General features: G+C 39.8%; 1 protein-coding gene across 1 annotated transcript in view; it reads left to right on the plus strand.

Annotated features, from left to right (window-relative positions):
- Window positions 1-912: 912 nt before the first annotated feature.
- Window positions 913-26,596, plus strand: part of l3mbtl4 (L3MBTL histone methyl-lysine binding protein 4) — an 83,984-nt gene continuing 58,300 nt past the window's right edge. Inside the window, exons 1-9 of the mRNA XM_030767491.1 lie at window positions 913-959; window positions 12,168-12,269; window positions 13,488-13,582; window positions 13,687-13,741; window positions 13,884-13,972; window positions 15,761-15,865; window positions 16,626-16,761; window positions 17,149-17,240; window positions 17,965-18,116. Of these exons, the coding sequence (XP_030623351.1) occupies window positions 13,505-13,582; window positions 13,687-13,741; window positions 13,884-13,972; window positions 15,761-15,865; window positions 16,626-16,761; window positions 17,149-17,240; window positions 17,965-18,116 (707 nt within the window). The 5' untranslated portion in view covers window positions 913-959; window positions 12,168-12,269; window positions 13,488-13,504. The remainder of the gene's footprint in view (window positions 960-12,167; window positions 12,270-13,487; window positions 13,583-13,686; window positions 13,742-13,883; window positions 13,973-15,760; window positions 15,866-16,625; window positions 16,762-17,148; window positions 17,241-17,964; window positions 18,117-26,596) is intronic.

The raw sequence follows: 26,596 nt of genomic DNA on the forward strand, positions 1-26,596 counted from the left end.
TCTACACAATTCATCTAACCAGAACCTTTAAACCTAACTGGAGAAAACCTGACAGAGGATGTCCTCTGTACAATGAAGCAATATCATTGTGCATGGTTTGTGGACAATGGTGGGTGATTAAGCTAAATTAATTGCACAATGCTAACTGATTAATGGTTACACTGAATGCTACTGCACTATTGCCTGATAGGTAGCTGGTGTATTGGAGCCTTAGACTCGGAGCCTGGGTTTGCTGGTTTAACTGGGAATCCACTGGTTTCTGCAGTACTGAGGAGCCACGGTCCTAGTGAAGAGAGCAGTCATTGTGCTCCTGAGGAAGACTCCTGTCTCATTCTCCTGAGGATGAGCCGCAATATGGCACTGCTGTCCTGTCCAGTCACCACACAGCATACTTTCAAAAGAGCAATCTGTTCAAAGTGGACCTCCTCTATTAAAATAAACAATCAAATAAAAAGAAAAGAAAATCTACAAGAAAATATATATCAGATTTAATGGTACTGATGGATCCTGCATTTCTGGAGGGGCCAAAATAACATAGATTTCCAATATAACCCCCCTCAAATTTGAAATCTAGTGATCATGCATTATCTGCATGAGACAATGTATTATTTACAAGGTAGAAGGAATCGGGTTTGGTAACAGAAGAAAATATGGAAAAAGTTCGTTTCATTGCAAGTCAGTCTATTTATATAATGCATTGCAGAAGTCTATTTAACTGAAAGAAAAAAACCCCTCATAGATCAGATATACAAGCACGCGAGACGCTTTTCTCTGAAGCCTCAAACTTGCTACAAGTTTCGCATTTTCACCTCCTCATGGCTCACACCTGTTTCGACCCCCTGTCAAATATTTAATTTTGCCTCCAGTAGAGGGCTGTGTTTGAGCATGCGCACAAGCAGATTGAGGGAACCCTATTTCTCCTGTCACAACGTTGAGGGGCATAAGCGACTGTCGAGTGGGTAAGGAATTAATAATTTCATACAACCAATGAGTTACTGCACTTTGTGTTTTTTAAACGATGATGAAACACACACACACTTTAGGAAAACTCCAGTATTTGGCGCGAGAGCCATGCGAATGTGAAGTCGTGTTTTTACCCCATCGTATTTAAAATGCGTTGAGATGGCTATCCTTGCTAATCTCTCATGTTTTCTCTTGTTAAGCAACCTAACATGAAATGAGATGCCCTTTCCCCAGAAGATATTGACCCAGCAGATATCAAGAACACTAAACAACGTCGTTTAAACTCGTCAGTTTCTCTACAAGATACGTTTTCCAAATAGAGACCGTTTAGAAGGGGGTAAACAATACGCTGCTAAGCTGTCTAGCCAAGTGAAACTATAAATTTCAGCACTCGGAAATGTTTCCTTTTCATATTTTTGGACGTTCGTAAATTCGGTTTGCCTCAATTACAACTCTTCCTGATGTTTGTTTTCTTTTCGTGAAGGGACTTGGCAGTACACTAGTTAGCCTAGCTTACTGTGCTGTTTTATTTTCTATTTTGCTTGACTTCTGCCCTCAATTTCAGTTTTCCCACTTTGTGTGAAGCATTTCCTCTTCTATTTAAAAATATTTGTTTGCATTAAGTTTCATGTGCTCTTGCTCTATGATTAGTAAACTGGATATTTTAATTAGTGGAGTATTTAACGTGTAGTTCCTCGCCGAAAGAACATTATCTGATTTATTTTCATAGCATTGCCTACATAAATGTACGGTATATACGAATTATTTTTATCACTGTGTGTTTATTCGAAGTTACTGTATCTGTGACAATGCATGAACAATTATTTTTAATAAACCCTGGAGTTCCAGTTGAAACTCAAAACAGTTTTAAAAATTTAACGGTAAAACAGACAAACCAAAAACAAGCTATAAATAGCTTTTGTTACTTTGTTGTTACTGTTATTAGTGCAAAAACACAAAAAGTTCATCTTAGTTAATGAGAAGATGAGAATTGGAAATGTAAGGTTGGCATTACACCTGTTGAGTTCAGTCACCAGAACTGCTAGGACAAAAACTCACTATGAGTTTAATTGAAGTCATTTAGAAATGTCTTGGTACCAGTAACAAACAGAAATGAGACATGATGCTTTACTATTGAACATTCATTGTTTAAGTATTCATTAATGTTGTGTTTATTTAGTAAACCTGCACTAACTAAAGTGCCAAACACCCTCCAACTCTGAACCTGCTAGCTTTTCCCCCTCTTTCTTTCTTTCTTTCTTTCTTTCTTTCTTTCTTTCTTTCTTTCTTTCTTTCTTTCTTTCTCTCTTTCTTTCTTTCTTTCTTTCTTTCTTCTGTCACTTCATTTGGCTGGCATCACTCTGAGGAATCATTTGATCAGCATTCTGTGATGTAATACTGAATTTCTGCTCCAGTCCAACATGTGTTTTCTTCTTTTACCTTATTGGGTAAAGGAGGGGTTTTTTTGTCTTTTAATTGTTTTCTAATGGTTATTCTTCAGAAATGATAAGAGCAGATCACAAGACTTGGTAAGAATTTTATATTAATCATCTTTGTCGGAAAGTCTCTCACATGCTTCCTGCTCCCTGCACCAAGTATGGCTGCCTCACAGCACTTCCTGTTCAGCGTGATCTTTTCAGATTAGTGCAAATTTTATGGTTTTGTGAAAAGGGAGAGTCCCATTTTTATGACGTTTATTCCTTTATTTTACTGGTTGTTGCTTATTGTTAGGGGTTTTTTTTGTTCCTCAGACATAACCTAAACAGTTTAATCTATTGTTCTGGAATAGACTTGGAACTGCTCTTTTCAGCTTAAATTTATCTACACATTACTTTTTCCATTTTGTCCTTCCAGAGCAGTTGGAAAAAAAGAGAATGTCTTTATTGGTTCTTGTTTGGCTGTTTTGTTGGATTTGACTGAAAAAAGCTCTGCTCGCAGTGGTGCTCAATTGATTTAGGGGTTTGAAAGAAGGCTACTGTTAAAACGACTCAATTATCAAGCTTCTCTGCTGCATGCCATCAAGATCAATTGTAATTGGCGGTTACAGTCAGGACTTCAAGCATGTACAGTTTTAGAAGTTGATGCCAGTCTGACTTTGAAAGAAAGTGTGTGTGTGTGTGTGTGTGTGTGTGTGTGTTTTAAATCCACAAAAACTAGTGAGGATCAGTTGTCTCTGTTCTGAGGTCTAGCAGACTGCATTAATTTGAACTCTGAACTCTGTAGATCAGAGGAACGTGAAGTAAATCAATTTCTCTTTGTATCACAATGAAAGGCTGATGTAGAAAGAAATTCCTAGACACACGCACAGACACACATGCACACCTGTTCTGTATGTGCTGTTTCTCTATTTCAGTCTTAAAAGTTTTCATAATCTGGGATTCCATCTGAATTCACCACACATACAAGTAAACTTGAACTGAATTTAAAACAAGATCATGGCTCTCAGGGTTTAACTTTGTCTGTAAGGTGAATTTGCCTGTTTTTGTTCCTTATTAAATAATGTGACTTTTTTTCATAGTTTAGTAGTTGGCTGTGAAAGATTAGATGACCTTATAATACAGAATACACAGGGGAAGTTGTATTCATTTGTACAACACATCACATGACTGATTTAAGATCAGTTTTGTTGCCAAACCTGATAGTGGTAGGAAATACAGCAGTTTAACTTTGTCATTTTTGTCTTAATCCTGCAGTTTTGTTATCTTGTTCTCACCATTGGTTTTGTCGTTCACTTGATAAATTACTGAATCCTGCTTTACCAAGCCATCATATTGGGCAGCTCCTCTGTTGACTAGTCAAGTTTTTGTTACTGTTCAGCAGAAGACAGGTAAACACTTCAGGTCTAGCTTTTTGTTTTTTTGTGAGTGCTTCACCGCCATAAAAAATATTAAAGATAAAGATTAAAAATATTAATCGTAAAAAACAACTTATTGTTTGGAAGAGACCTGGGTTTAGAATGTAGGGTAACTAGACAGCCAATAGTGTGGAATAGAACCAAGCTGAGGAATTCTAACTGAGACTAAAACAACCCATAGTTTGGAACAGGACTGGGTGTAGAGGTGGGAATAAAAACAAAAACAGCCCATGGTGTGAGGACCAGAATCAGGTTCAGGTGTGGCACCTGAACCAGTGTGAACCAGAATCAGTTTCAGGTGTGGCACTTTGCTGTATGTAGTTATGAGTATCACTTCACTTAATTTCAAAAGTGTGTTCTGTTCTTAGAGAAGGAGATAAAAACCAAACATGCTGATGCATTTACACATTTCATCAGAAAGGCATCAGAGCATGAGTGTTTTTGTTTGTTTGTTAGTTTTTAAAGAAGAGAATAAACATTTGGATATGTTTTGAAGTTTTACATGTCTCAGTTAAACTCCTCTTGATTTGAAAAGTGGAAGAATTGTTTTGTTTTGTTTTTTTATGTTCAAGTTTTCTTTGAGGACTGTAAATGATGAACCTTGGTTAAATCAGCCAACAGTGTTAGTTTGTGTAGGACTGGGTTGCAGGGGAGGACAGTTAGCCTTGTCGTCACTGATTGATTTGTTTTGGTTTTACACACGTCAGTTCTGTGTGGACGCCACACTTCGCAGGCACACTGACCACATTCGTTTGCCTCTGCTGGGCCGTACCTGACCAGTTTATTTCCTTTAACCTCCCTGACTACATCAGGATGAAAGATGGTTATGTCTGGTACAATTAGCAGTCACGGTTTTGCCTGGGACTTTGGTTGTGAGTCCAGAGTTTTTTCATTATGTTTGCTGCTTGATTGAGAGTGGTAAACTGCCTGTGTACTCTCCTCTGAGGGAAAAGGGGTGGTTTCCAGAGAAACAGTGCAATGTGATTGAGACAGTTAGGAAGCTACTGATTTGAGCTATAATCTAAGGTGTTGAATTTAGAAAAAAAAAAAAAAAAACTCTTTTGTTAGGTGTTTTTTTTTGTTTGTTTGTTTGTTTTTTTAAACTCCAAGTGAGGAGTTTCGTTCAGATCTTACGTTTTGACTTGGTGTCCTGATTTTGAAGTTCAGAGTAGACCACCTTTTTTTTGGTGTGTTCACCACGTTCTTCAGACACTAACAGTTGGGCTGAAAGGAGTTGTTCCAGGTGGTAGCACAGGTTACTGTGTTGAATAGTTGAATGAATGATGAATGGGGGATAGGATATGACCTTTTTTGTTGTTGTTGTTAGCCTGCTTGATTTTTTTTTTCTTTCCTACATTGTTCTGCATTTCAATAGGAGGAAAGCAAATCACACATTACAGGGGCCAAACTTTTTCTCTGTAACAACAACAAAAAAAAAATGACTTCAGCTGTCAGAACCAGAATACTTTAGGTCCTACGCTGAATTCCACTTGTAACCACAAAGATTTAAGTAGAGCGCTGTGCTCCTTTTCCAAGCACAAACCTTTGTTCAGAAGAGAAAAAAGGGTAGCAATGCTCAGACATCTAATGAATTCACTTAAACTCATCAAAGGATCGATGAGTTTAAGGGAGTCCTTGAGTCTCTTAGTTGGCAGACGAAGCATCCGTCTTCACAAATACACATAAATAAGGAGAAACATTACTCAGAAAATACTGGAATTGAGAGGAAATTTTATAGCCAAATTTAGGAATTCTAACTTGAAAATATTCTTTCACCTCTTAAGGGGTTGCCTTTGACCTTCTCTGTGTCCTGCTTAGAATTGTGGGGTTTTGGGTTTGTATTTAGTATGTTTATGGGTTATAAAACTTGTCTGTATGCAAATCAGGGATCTGTTAATGTAGTCATCCTGATCTCTACTCTCCCTCTCTACATGTCTGTCTTTCTTTCGCTGACAACAGAAAGTGGTCGATAATGCATACATGCAAGAATTCGGGATGTTTTCTTTAAGTGACCTGTTAAAGGGTAGGCAGCTGTCAGAGGAAAAAAAATATCAGACTACATTTTATCTGATATGCATTCAGAAGAACCCTTCTGAGAGACAGTGTTTGGAATAAATGTGTGGACATTCCAATAGTAGTGGAACTGGAAGTGTCTCTGTGTTATGAGGCATAGAAGTAACTTGTCTACTATATAAACTATGCTAAATTATACATGCTGAAATGTGGCTGAAGCAACAATTGATGTAAGATGAATTGAGGCCACAATTGTAAGATTAGCAGAAACTTGGACAACACGATGTGTAGCTACACAATTTCTCTTCTCTCCTTGTGTCTGTCCATCTCTCTCTCTCTCTCTCCCTCTCTCCCTCTCTCCATTTCTTTATGTCTTTCTCTTCCCTTGTTTCTTTTGCAACCACTCCCCCTCCATGCTGTCTCGCTCTCAGTCCTTTCTCTTTCCTCTGTATGAAGAGAGGGAGAGGTGATGAGGTTTGTTTGATCACACAAGTATGTCTTTTCTAAGCCATCTTGAAAATGTTACAGCCCAAAAATTGCCTAGAGTTTTGTGAGCTCTTGTTTGGAGACTGTTAGTTAGAACTTAAAGCCCATGTTATAAAAGCATAGCAGTAACACATCCGCTTTAATAATTATGTTCAAGAAGTGAAAAAGGACACCTCAAGTTTAGCACACCTAAACTTAGCCCTGCTGAGTGGCAGTCAGTCCTCTAAATACCCCTCTTTTCTTCAGCATGAGCGTAAATAGCCAAACATGGAAAAAGTCATAATAGGACAATAAAACCCATGACGTCCATTCCCACCGTAAACCCAGTCACACGCACGAGACATACTGACTCGGATCAGCAGGTGCATTTGATTTCACTATTACGTCAATATTGATGTTATAGTGCATAGTAAGTTTACGTCATCCATCCCATTCTGACGTTCCAGACTGAGAACAGATAGAGATTTATTATCCTGTTTGAAGCACCTGAAGGTTTTGTTTCACTTGAAGCCAGGAGTTATTAGAAAGAATTCAACAGACCAGACTTCATTAAGAAAAAAAAAAAAAAAAAAAACATTAAACAACAGTCAGGAGCCTAAAGCCACATGGAAAAGGAAATATAGTAAGATTCAACAGAAAACCACAACATTGACACAGTTGGTTAATTTGTCCTCTGTTTGACTGGCTTCATACTACATAGGGTTTCTTTAGCCTATGTCTTTGGTTAAGACAGTGCAGCGACTATCTCTGATTAAGACATTCATTTGTTTGGCCCCATTGTTCCTGTAGAAAACTTCACCAGATGACCTTTTGCCCGATACCCTATGCAGCAAGTTAAGGGCTTATCTTTCCTTTTCTTTTTTTTCTCTCTCTCTCTCTTTTTTTTTTTTTTGATTTAGGAATATCTTTTGTGGTTTGTGGTCAGAGTGAATTTTGTGCCCTAAATGAAGAGCATGGCTGCATTAGAATGTGTGATCCCCGATACAGATGTGACTGGTAAATGTGTGACTGAGTCAGAGGCTTTAAGATCCCGTACACAGTATCAGCCAATGCAAAACTCAAAGAGATGCAGCAGTGAGATATCAGACATTTCACTCTTACAACCTTTAGGTGTCTGGTGACACCCGCTAACACACACACACTCACTCTGTTTCACTGACACAACACGCCTACAGTAGAGCTGTCATAGGGGACTTTACTACTACTACTATGTAAAGACTTGCAGTTTTATTAGCAGGTTTTACTAATCATTTGCCCCTCTTAATTTGAACATTCTAAGTAGCTACGTCCTTTCTTTTTTAACAGATCAAATAAACTGCCTTTTTTCTTGGTTCAGTTATCCTGGAGTGCTTAAGTGAAGGTTTTAATGATGTCCAGTGGACAATTTGTGATGAAAACAGAGAGAGCAGCAGGTCTTCACTTCCTGGAAACAGAAGATATGTTTCAGCCAATTCAAAAACATTCTAGTAATTTTTCATTAATCCAGGGGAAGTGGAGTATTGAATATTAATTGTGTAGTTTTCAACATTGACGCATTCCAGTAATCTGACTCTGAATTATGTTTTATTAATCCGTATTGATGGGTCTCAGCACGTCTCATAATCTGCAAGTCACGTCTCAGCTTTGTTCGAAGCGGAAAGAACATCACACACGCTTTTTTTTGGTCTCATTTCTGAGCAGAACTGCGCCAGATTATAATAATAATATAAGTTTATTTAGAGCCCTATATCACTATTTATAGTCTCGATGGGCTTTACATGTCTATAACAAAGTAAAATAAAAATTATAATGCATAAGTTCAAGAAAATAGATAAGTCTTTAGTCTGGTTTTAAAGGTATGGGGAGAGTTTGCCTCCCTAACTTCTGTAGGTAAACCATTCCAGAGGAAGGGAGAGCGGTAGGAAAAGGCTCGATTGCCAGACTTTGATCGACATCAGATCTACAATTTTTGTGGATACGCATTTTATAGCCAAAAATTATTCAACAGACTCAGCAGACTTCCATTTGTTTAGACTGAAATTGTCTAGCCTACCTGCTACACCTTGTAAACGGTGCCGGAGAAGGAAGCAGGGCAAGAGAGCTGGAGCACTGGTCAGACAGAGACAATAGAGGCAACGAGAAAACCGTTGCCCTCTTCGAAGTATCCTTTTAACGAATAATGTTCATTGTAATGAACATCATAATGTTAAGACTAATATGACTGTGTATATAGCTGGTAGTGGAATTTTTCCCATTAGTGTACTTTCATGAGCACGTAACTCATTTTGGTCTAGAGTCAGACAGACCATATTTCGTAGCAATGTAGTTCCAATTCAACTGACTCCCTCCTCCGATATGATCACTGTAAGCCTGGTAACGCTGTGTAGAGATCCAGTTACTGTGTTTGGTCCAGTTTGCTAGAGACGGTCAGAGTGTGGAGTGTCTGTGAGCCCAGCTCTCTCCCTGATGAATAAGTCCCCCTCAGCTCTGGCTTTTCATTGAGCTTTCTCTCTCCATCCCAAAGCCCAAGAACACCCTTCACTGCCCGACTCGTCAGTGAGGCAGGGTATGAAAATGTGTGGTTTGTAACAGTCTCCCCTCCCGTTTCATTGAGGAGTGAGGAGGTGGTTCTCAGGGAGATGTCAACTCCATGCGTGAGAGTATTTGTACGTTTCGAAAGAGAGAGAGAGAGAGGGGGGAGAAAATTAGGCTTAAGGTAAATACTCAGACATATGTAGAATAAGAAAACTGTACTGCTGGGTGGAGTTTGGTCTACAACAGCTACAGCACACAATACTTCTCTCCCCACACAGTAGCATTAAAAGCAATGATTAATAGAAAATCTTTGTGAGATACCATTTCTCTGTCGGTACCATTTGTGTTCAGTATTTAGAAGGGCAGGTTCTTGTTTTGACGATCAATGCAGAATGATGTTGATTCTGACAGCCTCTCACTTTGTCACAGCCATGTTTAGTCTAGATGTTCATTTAGTCAGTGAGTCTAAATATAATAGTCCAAATATAACATTGCTTCCATTTATCTTTGCACAAGCCCCGGAATAGCCGAAACCTTGTTTCTCAGAAAGGTTAGCTTGTTCCAGCGGCCCGGTTCCCAAGTAGCCAGAATTCACTTCACTTAAGATGAAGGAATGACCCCTGAGCTGGTTCTCTAAAAGTTTGGAAGAACGTTCTTCTCATATGATTTGGAGATGAGGCCAGCGTTGCCTCTAAAGGGAGTGACTGAGTGCAGGGCTTCCCAGCACGTTAGAGAGAAACTGTAACCCCATCTCTCCAGCTGGATGGGTGTACTTGAACCAGCATAGTGAGATTAAGACAGATTACGGTGTATCTCTCTCTGGTCCCACTGAGACTTATGGTATTTAATTCAATCTGCCCTGCCAATGGGCTGGATTAAACGACTGCAGAGACTGTATAAAGGAGCAGAGAGGAGAGGTTAACGAGGCTATGGGTCGACTCCTCTGAAATGTTGGAGAGGCTTTTACTTGGCGCATTGGTTTAGACGTTGGCTTTGGTGAGGAGATGTTTCAGAGGCATTGTGAGATGTAAACAGGGGAACTGATGTTAGTTGTTTTGTTTTTCAGGGGTGGGAGCCGGTATCACAATAAAATAAGAGTAACTGTTTTTTTTGTTGTTTGTTTTTTTTTTTGGCTCTTAAAAATCTCTGTGGTGAAACTATCTTAAAGCTGTCACAGTGAATGAGCATCATTAGCCAAATAGACAATAAGGATCAAATGTAGGGACTGGAGCTCAGAGGAAAAGCATTTGAATTATTCAGTGGCTATCTCTCCCTGCGTGTTTCACAACTTAGCCCAGAATGGTTCATCCAGTCTGGATTTACAGCCCTTCTCCACATCACTGTTAGTCATTTATAAATCAGTGTGTGAGGGTGTTTGTTTTGTCCTTTAGAAGAAAAACCCCATGGTCTTCACTAAGATTAGGATAATATAAGTGTCCAGAGAGACAGAGAGATGAGAAATGATCCACTAATAGTGGATTGTGTCCTCCAGTGTGGACCATTCCATTAAGTCAGAAGGTAAATTCTGGACAGTGTATCCCCCTCCCTTATCATAAAGTATGATTAGCATAGCGTGCTATCCCTTGACTTGGGGGGGGGGGGGCTCTGATAGGAAAAGGGGCATAGGAGGATAAGAAGAATGGAAATTTGAAAACATATTTTGATGAGACTTGGTGTAGTCATGCAGTGAACTGTCCTGTGAACTACTTTGGTCTTACTTTTTTTTTGTATAATGAAAGTGGTGAATCTGGCATCCAAAATAATTCTTATGAAGCTGAAATCATAATGCTTTTATTTAACATTGATGTCCCAGTCTTTTTCCCCAGATCAATCGATTGATTGATTGATTTTAACAGGACCTTCCCTACCACTGCTCTGACTTAATGTAATGATGTTACAGTGGCCATCATTTCTAATAACACTCATAACTGAAAGCTGTGCAGGTCAGAGAGGTTCTGACAACACTGCATGTTTAAGTAGAGACGGACACATCTTATGGCTCCTTAATGGTCCTTATCCAGATTAAATGGAGAGAGAGAGAGAGTGTGTGTGTGTGTGTGTGTGTGTGGTTTGTGTGTATAACAGGGCCTGTTTTTGATGAGTGAAAAATACTGAAACTCTAGATCTCTTCGTTAGGCTATTAGATAAATTGAACTGATTTGCTGTCTGGTGATGGCATGAGCTGCTTGGTCTCTTGACAATGATGTTTAAAGAGTGTCTTTCATCCACACAGTTCATCTCTCTGAACCTGACCTTTTCCCACTTATTAACCTGACTGGCCGCAAAATGAGCGGCTCTTTTTGCTAATAAGCAACACACCACAAGAGAACTGCTGAGGTGTTACTTAAGTTTTTTTTCCATTTTTTATGGGACTCCACAGGTTGGGAAAATGAAAGGGAATGTGTTTTTATCTGTTTTCTGATTCATTCAATGCTATTAGTTTATGTAGACCAATATTTTATTTAGAATTCTTTAAGTTTATTTAGAATAGTTGTAATAATGGTCATAAAACATTTAAATTGTGAAATGTTAGCTGTGAAATGTTACCATAACAGCACCTCATTGATTTTTCAGTTTCATCTGCTGTAAATGGCTTAATAGAAGTTGGCTCTTGCTTAAAGAATCATGACTGCGTCTCCTGCTCCTTGACTCTGGTTTTAATATTATGTGGGTGATCAAAACTGAAAATCAAAATGACCTGTTTCTGAGCTTTGTTGAGTCAGGCACACCAATATTTGCATGTTTCTGAGGTCAAACAGAGAAACAGTGAAGAAACAGTGTTTCAGTGTGTATGTAAATGAAGACAGTACTCTTTGAGTTTTGGTCAGAAGTCTTAGCATTCCACCTGTGTGCATTCATGTGAAGACTTTGATTTAGTCAGTCTAAATATAGGTTAATAGCTCAAATGTGAAACTGAAAATGAAAGCAATGTGTTTCGTCTGCATAATCGTCCCTGCAGAAGTTCCCTCTGCGCTCACTTTAGCCTACAGCTGTAACTTCTCTGCTGTTAAGAATCATTAGACCTGTCATTTCTCTGTTTAAACCTCTTTCCTTAAGGTCCTGCATATCAAAGGGCTTTGATAGCTATTTACAGTCAGGTAAAACCGTCTGCTGAATGTTACTGTGTGAAAAGAGGCAAAAGTAGCTCTGAAACCATGTGAATCAAGAACTGGAGGTTTAACATATCTGAATGATCGTTCTCTCTGTCTGTATATCCCACCAGAGGAGAGAATGGTTCTTTTGCATTAATTCAAATAAGCAGATATAGACTGAGAGGAGATGGGTTTTTAGAAGAAGCAGTTTTAAAACAGTACCTTTTCCCCTGTGTCTCTTGCAGGCTGTGGATTAATCCAGTGAAGACACAGGGAGTGTGATTGGAATGGCTTCTCAGAGGGTGAATGCCTGAGACGGAGGACTGGGTTGGCGCCGATACCGAGAGGTGAGTCTGAACGGCGTCAGTGCTGGGCCACGTTCGGTCTCACCTCAGACAGAGGGACTCTCGCTGGGCTGTTGGCATAGTTACGCTTTACCAGACTTTCCAATGTCATAAACCTGCCAGAACAGACAACGTGATCCGTCAGCGCGTCTTACAGCAGCGTACAACTGTAGCTGTCTATCTTACCATTGGCATTTCTCCTGGCACTGTCAGGTTAGAGGTTCTTAATGCCATCCAGGCTTCAGCAATAGCTCTGTTAGGGCGCAGGACTTTTGAACAATGTGATTGTACATTTTCTGTACTGTGGCTTCACAGCCTAATTCAATGCCGTAATTTACGATATGCTTTAATTATGACAAACTCCTGCAGAGGCTTTCAGCTCAGTTACAAAATTTATGACAAGTTGTTTGAATGTAGCGTCTTGGTAATGGTTAATTTAAATGCCCTCATTAGTGCAGACACACGGGCACTGAGGCTTTAAGGAAATTAAAAACTGCCCTGTTTCCCAGTCACTAACATAACATAAAGCATTAGTGGTGGGAAAAAAAACCCATCTGTGTCTGAGCGAGAGTCTTAATTTATTAATTTAATAAAAAAAAAAAAAAAAGCTTACAGTCAGATCCAGATGCTTTCTGGGAAATGCGGTTCCTCCAGGTCAGCCCCTACAGCCATTCTCTTTTATTTCATTCTGTAATGAATTCTGTATTCGCCAAGATCAGGTTATGTCAGACATTCATTTTCTAACTGATGTAATTAATCAATCCAGTGTTTCAAACATTCAGCTTTCATGCACTTAACGTACAATAACAGTAAGCTAACAGGCCAGGCTCTCATACGTATTCTGAAGAGCTCGAGGTTTTTCCCTAGGCTGTAGAGCTTTTATGTAACCGCTAACTGCTGGAAGGTACATTGACTGTCTTAGTGTCTGAATGGCATTTGCCTAATGACTGGGACTGAATAGAATGTTCTGAGGCTGTGAATACAAATGCTCTTGAGCAGAAGAGAAGGTGTTTGGTAGATCTGATGAGCAACGGCCAGATAACTGACTTCAGTCGCATTATGTAAGTTGTTGATGTGAAAAGGACTGACACTGGGTTAAAGAAAACTGGAATGATCTTACCTCACAGCTTGTCTTGCAAGTCTTTATTTTCCCTAAACTTCGTCACTGAGTGGATTTATTTATTTATTTGGTTATTTATTTATTCATCTGTTTCATTCTAGAACCAATCCTTTCTCTAATGATGCAGGGAGAGGACAGAAAGAAAAGGAAGCAGAGTTTGAATTCCCGAGGAGTGACAGACGAATATTGTCTTAGAGTGAGTACCACAGAGAAATCTCTCTCTCTCTTTCAAATAACATTTAGAAAGTGGCTTTTCAGTCATTTGTAAGAGTGGGTTTCAGATGTCATGCCCTTTTACAGGAGAGACCAAAAGAAGATCCAGCAAAGATGAAGAATAAAGTGTCCACATCACAAGGTAGGAGTGTGTCCAGATTCAGCCTATTCAACAAGACCATAAAGTGAATGTACTGTGTGTGTGTGTGTGTGTGTGTGTACGTTTGTGAGATGCTGGGGTTATGTTTGTTTATTAGCTTGTTTGTTTGTTTGCTGTATTTCAGCGGTAAACAATAAGAAGAAGCCATGGTCGTGGGACCATTATTTGGATGAGGAGAGAGCTATGGCAGCCCCTCTCAGACTGTTTACTGAGGTAAAGATCATCTCCCCACGCAGTTCACTCACAGACGACTGGTCGGGCACTCAACAGGCACCACACACGTACGCACGCGCTCACGTACGCACGTGTTGGAGAGCCTTGAATAGAAGTGTGAATTACTGCCCTTGGTCTGGCTGATAGTTTACATAAAGCTTGGATGGCTTACCTTAACATGTGGAGCTGCCTTTTGTCTGAGATAAAATAGCTTGTGTTTTCATTGTTTCTTTGTCAGCAATTGAGAATATTGGTGGTACACTAAATTTGCTGTAGGGTCTTTAGCTGTTTTGTGCTTTATTATGTTTGTTTGCTTGGCATTGTAAATCCTCACTGAAGCGGAGACTCAGTTCTAAGTTCTCAGTTAACTAGCCAAGTTTGCTCAAAGCTGAACTTTGCAATATATTTGCATAAACATACTCCATCCTGTACAGCTCTCAAAGAAGCTCATTTCATAGCATCAACAACAACAAAAAAACCCTCTGGACCAGATTTGCAGAGGATGAATAAAGTGTTCTGTCTCCTACCTTTTTTTTTTTTTTTAAAAGATAATTTTGTTATCCTGGAAATGGCAAACAGTCCAAAACAATATAAATCAATATTTCATACATAGTACAGCGCTGCTATTGCTCTGCTTTTGAGATTTTCTCAGCAGGAGGTGCAAAAAAAGGTGCTAAATCAGCAGGTTTTCTCACCTTCTCTTTCTCTCTCCTTGCTTTTTCTCCTTCTTTTTTTTTTCTCCTTAACATTTTGTCTCCTTTTCCTGGGCAGGCCATTGTCGTAGCAGTGTGCAGTGGCTGTCGCTGGTGCAGTGTGATGAAAGTGTGCAAATGGTCATGTTTTTCCCTGGATCTCTAATGTTCTCACAGCAGCAAACACAACCCACAAGCTTACTCTGTGGTTTTCTGAGTCAGCCGCAATGCAGTGTATTTCTTTTTACTATAACTTTGCCCAGGACTGTTCAGTTCTATTCATTGTTGCAGAGTTTGAAACGTTGATTAGTGAATTAACTCAGTCTGCACTGCAGTAACTTCATGCTCAGTAATGTTTGTCTCCAGAGAAATTCTCCCCTCATACTGTGTTAGAGTTCATGTCAGCAATGACTCTAGTCTGGAATAGCTTTTAAATGGCTAACAGCTACTTGGAGACTGTTCAGTAATGGCCTTATACCCAACAGAAAACAGGAACTGATTTTCTGTGCCTTGTGGAGCCTGGTGCCTTATCTTTCTGCTGACTGTGGCATTTTGGCTGTGAGGCAGTAGCTCTCAGATAACTGTGCCGTGGTGCAGAAACGCTCCCGCTGCAGGTGCTTAGTGAAAGCATCCCTGAATCGGGCAGATATAAATAAAACAAGCACGCCACATCTCTCATCACCTGAGCCATCAGAACCGTAGACCCACTGTGGGAGCATTTAAAAGAGGTGAACTGTAGTATTATGGTACTGACTCAGGGGAAAGGTGCGACGTGTGGTCGTGACTGCCTGGCCTCTTTGCCTCACTGTGACTCACGAAGGGCCCAAATCCTCTCCTCGCGCACCACACGCAGATGAATTTCTCTACAAGAGGATTTGACGGGACATCTGTTCCATTCCAAGGCACGAGCGGCCGTCTCTATGACAACCGGCGGGGTTCGCGGCGGAATCGCTCGCTTCAGAAGAAGTTGTGTTGCCTGGCGGCGAAAACAAACGGAAATGTTTAATTGAGTTATTGTATGTTTGTGTCGTTTTGTTTCAAAGGCTTTTAATCATTTTGATTGTTTATCTGTTTCTCCATGTCTTCTCTCCTACAGTACCAGTCTTTCCCTCAGGGTCGGAATGGCTTTAAAGTGGGTATGAGACTGGAAGGAATCGACCCACTGCATCCTTCCATGTTCTGCGTGCTCTCTGTGGCTGAGGTAAGCCCCTCAGCGCTTTGGTAGACGTAATGCTTTTACTCTGATAAAACCTGAGGCTGCTATTAAAATCATGTTCTGATCCCAGCATGTGGCCAGGATAAGGGAACATTGTGACATAGTTTGGAGAACTTTGACATTCTTTCAAAGCACTATGCATTTTACCACACTTGTAATATTGAAGGTTTTTTTAACGGATTTCAAAGGATAATACATTAAAGGTCAATCTTTTGATTTATTCATTTGTTTTTGTGGTGTGTTTTTACCATAAAACAGATCTTTAGTGTTTTAATGAAGTTCACTGGCTTTCATAGCTGAGTTTTAAGTAGTGTTATTATAGCTGGAGACAAAGGGTAAATGGGTCCATGAACATGTGAGTCTGTGAACTGGAACCACCCAGACTGTGGCCACATGGTCTCCCTTTGTTTCCCAGGCAAGGATGGCAACTGTTAAAATTGCTGAAACTCATCCATCACAGCCTGGGAAATGCATCAAATCCTCATTCACAGAGAAGCAACCCAATGGTTTATATAAAATCAACAAGAAAACAGTGGAATCTTTTATTTTCGATTGGTTCCAAAGTGCTAGGTTGCTGAGGAAAGGCATGTTTAGATTTGCTAAAGTGTAAATGGGATTTTACCATTTATCGTGGACCTAAATGGTCCAGACCAATGGGTAGTGCTTTATTCACTGAATTTTCTTTCTGGCTGTTGCACCTTGAATTGTTTTCTTCAAAGTGAATGTGTGATTTGTTTCCTAAAAGGTGATTGGGTTCCGGATGCGTCTGCACATTGATGGTTATTCGGAATGTTATGATTTCTGGGTAAACGCTGATTCCCCTGATATCAGGCCGGCAGGATGGTGTGAGGCAACAGGACGCAAACTGTACCCTCCAAAAGGTGAGTGGACACTTCCTTTGCCTTTCCACAAACACGCACTGTTCTCATTTGTACACTGCAGTCTCTATTATGGTGTATGTTTAGCACTGTAATTATCTAATGGTTAATTACACTCACACAGGATATACACATTCAGTAATCCAGACGTTACCGTGTGCGCACCGTGTATTACATATGAGTTAGGCGTGATTAATTATTTTTAAGGGAAGAATTCTCATCATATAAAAACTAACTGCAGTTAGGTTTTTTGTCCTTGAATAAAGTACTTTGAATTCAGTGCTAGGTTTTTTTTTCTTCTTTGTAATTTTTCTCTCTCTCTCTCTTTCTTTCTCTCTCTGTTTCTCTCTCCCCTCCCCCCACTCTCTCTTTCTGTCTTTCTGTTTGCAGGTTACAAGGCAAATGAGTTTAACTGGGAGAAATACCTGGAGGCTTGCAGTGCTCAGGCCGCACCAAAGAATCTGTTTAAATCCCAAAACAGTGTAAGTGTTCTCTCCACTGCTGACTCAACACACACACACTAAGAGCAAAATGCTGACCCTCATTCTCACCAGAGAACAATGCTTTTTATTGGCTCTTTTACAGCTATAAGGAGAAACCATGGTGGGAGCCTGTACATTTGGCTGTAACTGGTCACAAGAGACACATAAGAGGGCGAAAATGAATTGGGGCTCAAACATACAGATTAGGAAAACAATCACAACTCCCTGAAAAAAATGTTTACTTTTGAGTTCTGTGTATGACGTGCTTATCAAGTGCAAATAAATAAAAAAACATGAAGACCAAATGACTTCTCCTGATTCCCACAATGCACAACATCAGTGTCACATGTTAGCTTCATGTGACTTTTGCAAAACCAATAATATGACTAGTGAGAGCTGTATTACTATGCTTTATACAGTTACAGTTCCATTCCTCTGGTCTGGTCTTTGATCTGTGTGTTAATCTGCGTTTGATATAATGAACAGCTTCTCTAATGGTACATCTCAATTCAGGGTCATGTTAAAAGCATAGTCTAAAGCTTTTATTGGCCTTTTTTTTTTTTTTACACTTATTGTTAGCTAATGAGTCACATCTGTTTTGTCTTGTAGTGGTGTAATTTTTTTCTTTTTCTTTTGGGGGGTGGTGGGGGGCCGTAATATTTCCACGTTGTGATTTTTCTGTTGTTAGCTCTCTTTTTAAGACAGTTTTCTGTCTTCTAAACAGACCACAACCACCTCGAAATTCAGAGTAGGAATGAAACTGGAGGCGGTGGACAGAAAGAACCCCTGTCTGGTGTGTGTGGCTACAGTCGCAGACATCGTGGATAATCGCTTCCTCGTTCACTTTGACAACTGGGACGACACATACGACTACTGGTGAGGCTCAGAAAACTTCCCTTTATGCTTCAACTACAAGCTTGTTCCCATTAAAGCAATCACACTCTCACTACTCTGCAAACATAGTTTAGAGTAAAGGGATGTTCTCGCCGCTTTACATGTTAGGAAAAAGAGTAAACCTGTGGTTATTCTACAGTTGAACAGGTGCCTTACTTCTGATGGTTTTCATTAACACCACTTAAAATGAGAGATGTGTGTACTGCTTAGGGAGACAGGTGGTCTTAATGAAAGAGTGACGTGTGGCATATGCTGTGTTTAAATTACTGCTTCATTAGTTTTCTGTGTCTCTCAATGTAACATTATGAAATTCACAAACACAGCCATCTGTTTAGAGTAAAATCATTTTATTCTCGCTCTCGAGTCTCGACAGGGAGAGCACACCTCCCTATTCCTCAAACAATTTCCCATTGTTTACTGAATCATTTCACAGGTCTTGCGTCCAAGCTAATTTTGTTGTGCAAATCAAGGTCTACTTTTTTCAAATGTTTTCGGTGGGTTTACAGCAGTTTGAAATGGCACTTTTAAAACAGCTGGATAAAATGGGGCAAAGACATTGTCATTAAACTGTTGTAAATGTGCTGCGGTTTTGCACATTTTACACGTACTAAATTTGTAAGTTTTGAAAATGATTGGCAAATTCAAGTTTTATCAGGGAGACAAGCTAAGTTTGAGCTCTTTCTTTAATTATGTTGTTTTAACCTGTCTGTCTTGTGACAACCTGTTGGTTTGGGTATTTTTTGTTTGGCTGTTTGTGTTGTTGACATGTCTGCAAATTCAGTAGAGTTTTGATTACTGGTGTGTTATTTAATCGAAGCTTAAGTTCTTGTAAACCAGAACAGAAAAGACATTTCACTGTCTGAGGTTTGCATCCGTTTTAAATATGAGCTCGAAAAAGTCAGCTTGAAAACACAGTTTCAGCGAATCAGAGACAACGATGAATGAATGCTTAAGGCTGAGTAGCTGCATGCCTTCTGTAACATTATCTTGTATGTTACAGATATCCTGGTTATGGGATGTCTGTTTTTTAAATGGAGCGTTTTTAAGAGGATGCAAATGGCTGTTTTGAATGTTTTTGGGTGTTATATCTCATTAAGTCTGACTCCTGCAGAGCTCACTATTTAAAGAAAAGTGACACTTAAAGATCTGCCTTTTGCTTAGGTTTCAGTCCCCCCCCCCCCCCCCCCCCCCCACCATCAAAGAATGAAGAGACTCGCCCTGTAGTATTCTTAGAGACGCGGTTTCACTTTCGCCTCAACATCTTCATTGTTCACTCTGAATTCAAACCAAAGTCATTTTGTGTGTTAGTCTCCAGTCTGGTCAGATAAAGGCCTAAATGAATTCTCAATGCATGTCAGGGCTGATCACTAGCATTCTGGAAAATCCCATGAAAGTTCTTGTTTTTGTCTTTGAAACTTCAAGGGCAGTCATTTTTTATGAAATCCTCTCCTCTGAAGCAGTCACTCAAACAACATGACATCGGACATTTATGCTGTTCATATGCTTTCAACTCATCAGTCTCTAGGGAAATTCACATATGATCAGTCTCTAAAAAGACTGCTTGTATAACAGACACATTTCTGTTACACTGTTTTGGAACAGGAGGTTGAAGCTGTGGTTTATAAATGACTGCTGATTGATTCAAACGGCTATTTTTAGTTTACACACAAGCAGGAAAAAGCCAATGATTCATGTCTTTGCTTTACATAATCTGACACACAGTGCCTGAATTAGCTAATGAAAAGCCCCCTGAGAATGGAGCTGGTAAAATTTGACGTCGTCCAATTGAACAAGAGGCCACTCCACACAAAATGGACCCCTCAGGAAAGCATTTAGATTGCTGAGTCTCCTGTTAAGTGGACAGAGTCTCTGTCCACGACTCCTCCTCCTCACTCTGTTATACTGATGATTTCCAGCAGGAGAAGCTCCGAGTCTGTCTGCCTACTTGCAGATTTTAGGATTATCTCACTCAGGAGGACTGCAGAGATGAACACTCATACACATACTTGTTTTTCTTGCCTCCTGGGAACATACAAGCAGACATTGCCTATTAGGATACTGCTTTCTCTACATGCTACTGCCTAGCTCATAACATGCTTGAGTTTCTTGCACTATTGATATTCCTCTTAATACAAAAATCAATGTGAGCATGAAGAGTAAGTTAAAACAAGTTTATTGTTTGTTTTTTTCTCTTCCACACCCGAAAAGGAAGAGAGCATAGCTTTGGGGTGTGCCTAGGCCAAAATAATAAACAAAACAAAACTAACTAGTGAGAGACCCTACCTATCCTAAACAAAAAAGACAAAGCTCTACCCTGGCTCCCTAACTAACCAAAAACAGGAGAAAAAGATGACAGCAAAAAAAAGTGGCGGCTCACCCCTACAGCTCCTAGGCTGAAACGGTATACAGATTTACAGACACACAATCTTACACCCATTCTTGGACACGAACTCGTACAATTTAGGATGGGTTTGACAATCGGCTAAAGTTTGGACATGGAGGAACACTTAAACAAGTACAACACAAACTACTCCTCTCTGAGGTGCAGTGTCTCCTTCTCTCTGAGTCCGTCCCACTCTCTCTGCTGGTCGTCCATCTCTTAAACCCTTACCCTGCAGCCCAAAGGAACCAACGGAGTCCCACGTGGCTTTGTGGATCCAGTCCCGTCACCGCACATCTGCAGAATTTTGGGGAGACACACACCCACACAACGAAACAACAGCAGGATATACAAGAACTGACAACCGAGGGTCTTTGATGAAAGGGCCAGACAGCAGAGACCTCATGTCAGCAGAGAGAGTTCTGGGAAATTTGATCTCCTCCATCAGAGTCAACTCAAATAATTTTTCATGGTCCTGATTATAGAGGGTTGACCGCACATCATTTCGTACATGACCACACCCAGTCCCCACCAGTCCACTGCACGTCCGTAATTGTTGACCTCCAACACCTCAGGGGCCATGTGCTCAGGCGTACCACAGAATGTCTTCATGGTGGCTGCGTTGGTGATGCCCTCTTTGCACAGTCTGAAGTCAGTGATCTTGATGTGGCCGTCTTTGTCCAGCATCAGGTTTTCCAGCTTCAGATTACCATAAACAATTTTAGCAGAGTGCAAGTAGTCCAATGCAGAAATGATCTCGGCACCATAAAAACGTGTGCGGTTCTCAAAGAACGTTTGCTCTTGTGACAAATGGAAAAAAAAAAGCTCACCCCCATTGATATATTCCATCATAAACCACAAGCGGTCCTTCGTCTGAAATGAATACTTCAGTGAAGTTAAAAATGGATGTCTAGTGCTTTTCAGTACTCAGCTTTCAGTAAGAGTAATGGATCAGTGAAAATTGCTTATCATGAATTTTGAGGAAACTTTAAAAAATATACTGATTTCCCATTGTTCAACTCAAAATTAATAATACTGACATTACCCAGACATAATTCTGTTGTAATAGTAAAATTACATCCGGGATGCCCATGACAAGCAGTCCAGGGAAATAGTACTGTCTGTTTTCCCTTGGTTAGATGTGTTGGCCTTGGTCATGCTCTCTTTCACTAGTGATGGTCAGGCACCTACATGGTTACAGGATTATGAAAATAAATGACAGTGTCCTCAGAGCACGCTATGTAACTGGACAGTGCTGTATAACTCACAGTTTAAAAAACACTGTAACAGCCTCACATCTGCTGGAGGAAGCTAGAGAGAACCACCAAACACAAAAGATTTACAAGAAAAATGGCCAGCCTGTACTGGTGAGAAAAACAGTTTCATAAAAGAACAGTGCTGTTTACCAGACTCCATCCTGCCACTGCAGGAGAGGACACAAGTGGAGTAAGTAGTGATGCTTTCTCAGGAGGGGCAGCTACCTGCGAGTTATCCTCACTGCCTGATAGATCAGTGTTTGCGAAGACTGGCTTTCAATTAAGAGTGCTCAAGTTATCAAGACAGTTTCCCAGGCAATATGGCATAGATGGATAATATTGGACAAATCCACTGTACACAAATATCCCAGGCATATTACAATTTTACTATCACCAGTATTATGATTTGGTGGGGAACTGTTAATGCACAGGATGGGTTCTAGACAGCTCAAAGCAATATTTGTTTTTTTTTAATGTACTATAGTACTAACCTCAAAGGGCAATACCAATTTGCTCCAGATTCTTTCCTCTGCATTCCGATAGATTTCCTTGTTCCTTTGCCAGCTGCAGAGTGTCCGCTGGTAAATGGTAATATTTCCTATGAACTCTTGTATCATGTCCCAGGTAACTGGCAAGTTGATCCACATCAGTACCAAACAGATTTAGAACCTTTGATAAGGATGGCTATATGCTTCCTCTGTGTTGTCGTCAACAACAACAACAACAACCCAGGGTGTCTTGCTCTACATTCTTGAGTATAAGACCAAATGCTGTCAGACCCTCTGAAGTAGGATTTTCCTGGTTATGCAGACATGGCATGATTTGTCAAGAATGGCTCAACAGTAGAGACAACATCATAGCTGGTGTGAGGAAGACAGGCACCTTTCTTCCACACATTCCCCTTATCTCAGGCCTTTTGAAGTGTTTGCACAGTTTCTTCTTTGTCAAAGCATCAGTAATCTCAGCATCTCACTCTGTTGTGTGTCTTGAGGTGAATGCTGTCAAAGGCATTAATGAAACTACGTTCTTCTGTCTCCTGTTAAAAAAAAAATGATCTTGGAAAGGGTTACTTTGATAAGATTAGCCCAGTGTGTTGGGAGTGGTTCTTTTAAAAGGCAGCTAATGTACTCTTTCTGCTTTTCCTCCAAATGTAAATGCATCTTCTTAATGTGTTGAGCAAAGGGTAGGAGTTTGATTCTTGAAGTGCCTTTAGGGCAATAGAGATCATTTTATTCCATCTAGTATTATAAATTTGTTTAAACCTTCTGGCACGGTGTGTAACTTCCTCTTCCGTTGAAATCACAGTGTCACATTCAATAATGCTGGCAAACTTTTTAAGACTATGGCCTAGTTTCAGTGCCAATGATGGCACTCTTAAAGTCTGGGCTTCTTCGCAGGATCCAGCAACATGCTTGACAGTGTTCACAATGTGACAAACTTGCCCCCCCCCCCCCCCCCCCCCCCCCCCAAAATAACATGCTGATCTGCAACATACTGATTTCACTGGTTTTCCTTTGTGAGATCCCACGTTACTGTAGAGGTGCTTACCTAACTTAATTGTACCCTGGTCTTGCTTTATCTGTCTTTTTATCCTGATGCATCTTACTCATGATTTTTTCGAGATTCTGGGTGCACCCATCTGGAACAGACTGTGCGTAGACACATACTGCCAGCACTCTAGTTTGGCATGGCCACTGTGTGCTGCATTTACGAGTCAAATGACATAGGGACATGTGCTTTCTTTTGAAAAGGGACTGACAGTTTACACGGTCCATGTAATCTCTTTAATCTCCCTTCAATTCAAAAACCTGTTTACATGGAACTATAACTCCTTTTGTATCTTTGAAGATTCACCCCTTTTCCCAAAGTAATCTAACTGTATTCTTCTTTCCTTTGTACATTTGTCATTTTTCAATATGGCTTTGAACAAAATAGGCTATAATACTTTTATATTTTTGCTCTTTATACTTTTGCTTCCACAGTCCTCTTTCTTTGAAACTTCCATGACTGATATAGAGGAAGAGTCAGGCTCACCAACAGCACTGACTTCAGTTTGAGCCTTTAACTTTTTTGTCTGGGTCCCATGAGCAGTGTTTTGGGTCTCCACTTAGATATTTTTTAGTTTTGTCAGTTGAATCTCCTTCTCTGATGCAAGGACATGCCCGTCATAACTGCTCTCCAAACTGCTCTCTGACCCATGGAACAGAGCACTGGAAGAGCGTCTCTCTTTGGCTTGAACCACAAAAGAGGTGGTGTTACATGATGAGTTGGCATTAACTGTACTATATCCTAAAGTTGGACAAAATATTTCAACATATGTTAAGCAGCTCTGCAGTTAAAATTCAGTATAACCAGTTGTACAAGATGTGTAGGAGATACTAGTCAAAATGATTTATTTTTCTTGGTCAGAATCAGAGGGATTTCAAGACAGACAGATCTATTCCATAAATCTGTAAATGTCCAGATACTGCTGGACCTTTGGCACACAACAAGCAAAGTAGCTGACATTTGTATTACATTTTGTAAGAGGCACTATCATGGGAGATACCCTGTCTTATGCCACAACAACTTGCCATTTATTCATCCATTTTATAGAGATGTATTTATTAAAAATAGCATTCAACACTTAGATCTATGCTGAGCACTAACTGTAATTAGCTTTATCAGGTTAATATACCTTTTAATATACCTTTCCATGTAGAGGACACATGCATTTGACACAAGCATGATTAAAATATTTGTAATCTTAGCACTTTTCAGGGAACTGCATCAGCGAAGATTTCAATGGCAAGAGGACTGAATCTGCCCAAAGCAGTTCAAAGGCTTGTTAGTTTCTTAGGATTCAGCTTTAAAATAAAATAAAATAAAAAAATACTTTGTTTTTAAATAACGCTACATTTGTTCATTTTTCAGTGTGTTAAGATCACTGATTTAAAGCTTCATCATTGCATAACTTTGTTACAGCACAAGGGTGTATGGGCAAGGCATAGCCTATCGGAATTAGCTAGCAATGCTAGTCGATCATGTTGAAAATCGCTTAGATACATTACATCATTGGTATTTCATTTCTGACTACACGTGTAAACGATTATCAGAACTCTTTAAAAAGTATTTTAAAAAAAGCATTTTTAAAATATATTTTAAGATAATATTATTGCCATCTTTTAAATTTAATTTAATAAGTTATTTTTAAATACTTAGTTCCAAGTTCAGTTGTTCTGACTAGCACAGTTGTTTACTGTAATGTCTGTCCTGTGCTTGACATATTTTCCTTAAAGATAGGTCACTTGGTGAACCCGTTCCGTTTTTCACACAACACTGGCTAACAAATCTATTCACATGGTTTAAGCTTTCCATGCTAATCACTGAAAGCTAATGTGGCTAACAACACACAAAATGCTGGTTTATATGTCAATATCAAGGCCATGAGTCATTTTTGGAGGGAACTGTTGTTGAACAAAACTGCACAAAATGTTGGCTGTGTCTGAAATGGCATACTAGCGTACTGCACACTACTCCACACGCTAGCATACAGTATGGTATGCAATTATGAGAACTTTCGTTTGCTATCGGTTGGGCTATCTGTTCTGTTAAAATCGAACAACACACGACTACCACAAATATGTATCAAAAGTACCCCTATAAGAAAGCGTATGAAGACTTATTACACCAAAATATGCAACTGATACATTTATATTCGAAACTGCAGCTACAGTTGAAGCTGCTTCGGTCGCTGTCCGCCATGTTTTTAAAAATTTTTGACAGTTGGAAATCACCGCGTTGCTTCATGGGATGCAGTACTCAACGAAGTGAGCTCCGGTTGTATACTGCAAATTTTCGCCAGAGTAGTACATCATCCGGGTAACTGTCGTATACTGCAAAATTTTTATTTGTCACATACTGCATACTACTTACTACTTTTACGTCAAAATTAGTATGCGAGTAGTATGTAGTATGCCATTTCGGACACAGCCGTTGAGTGGTTTTTAACATTGTTTTTATCTCCATCATGCCAATTAGTCACATAAGACTGCTTGTTAGCCTAGTCCATCATGTTCAGTTACAAGAAATAAGATCTGTTGAGCTTTCATGCATACTGAGATTTGTGCTGTTTTATGCATTTTAAAAATGGTAATGTTTACAAAAGCATGTAGAAATCTAGAAAATGTGACCCTGATCACCTCATCAGCATAAGCTGTTGAATGCAGTGAGTGCTCTGTTTATCATAAAGTGTAAACTATAGCTCTAAATTTCACAGCTGCAAACTGAACACATATACTGTTAATTTTTACTTACCAATAATTAACTTGAAATACTTTTTCAACCATTACACAAAAGATACCAGATCTTCTCTGTCAAAAATGAACTAACGTGATCTGTTGCTCCCAGTCCTTCTCCAGACTAGCATTAGGCTATCGCTGTTGCTCCTGCATGTCTATCTAATTTGAGGCCCTTGATTATACGTTGAAGGAGGGAGGGGATGGTTTGTATGGGCATGGTTTATTTAGGGACAAACACACCAGACAGTGTATGAGACCAGTGCCTCACTTCATTAGCAGTGGACGGAAACTCCTTGATGGGAATGATGTTGGGAGGGGGGAGGCTAAATGTGAGGAGTGCATTCGAGATATACAGTGTTTTTTCCACAGAGTTGGTGGATGTGTCCAGAGATGTTTTAATGGATTGTGCTATGTGACTTTAGGATTGTATTTTTGCAGTTTGCCTTCACTCGAAAGGCAAGCAGATTGCTGCCGTTCAAAACTAAATTTCTATACTATAATATTGCGAATTATAAAACAATGCTTTGTTTATATTCTTGTCTATTG

Source organism: Chanos chanos, chromosome 3, assembly GCF_902362185.1.
Source record: "Chanos chanos chromosome 3, fChaCha1.1, whole genome shotgun sequence".
NCBI lineage: Eukaryota > Metazoa > Chordata > Actinopteri > Gonorynchiformes > Chanidae > Chanos > Chanos chanos.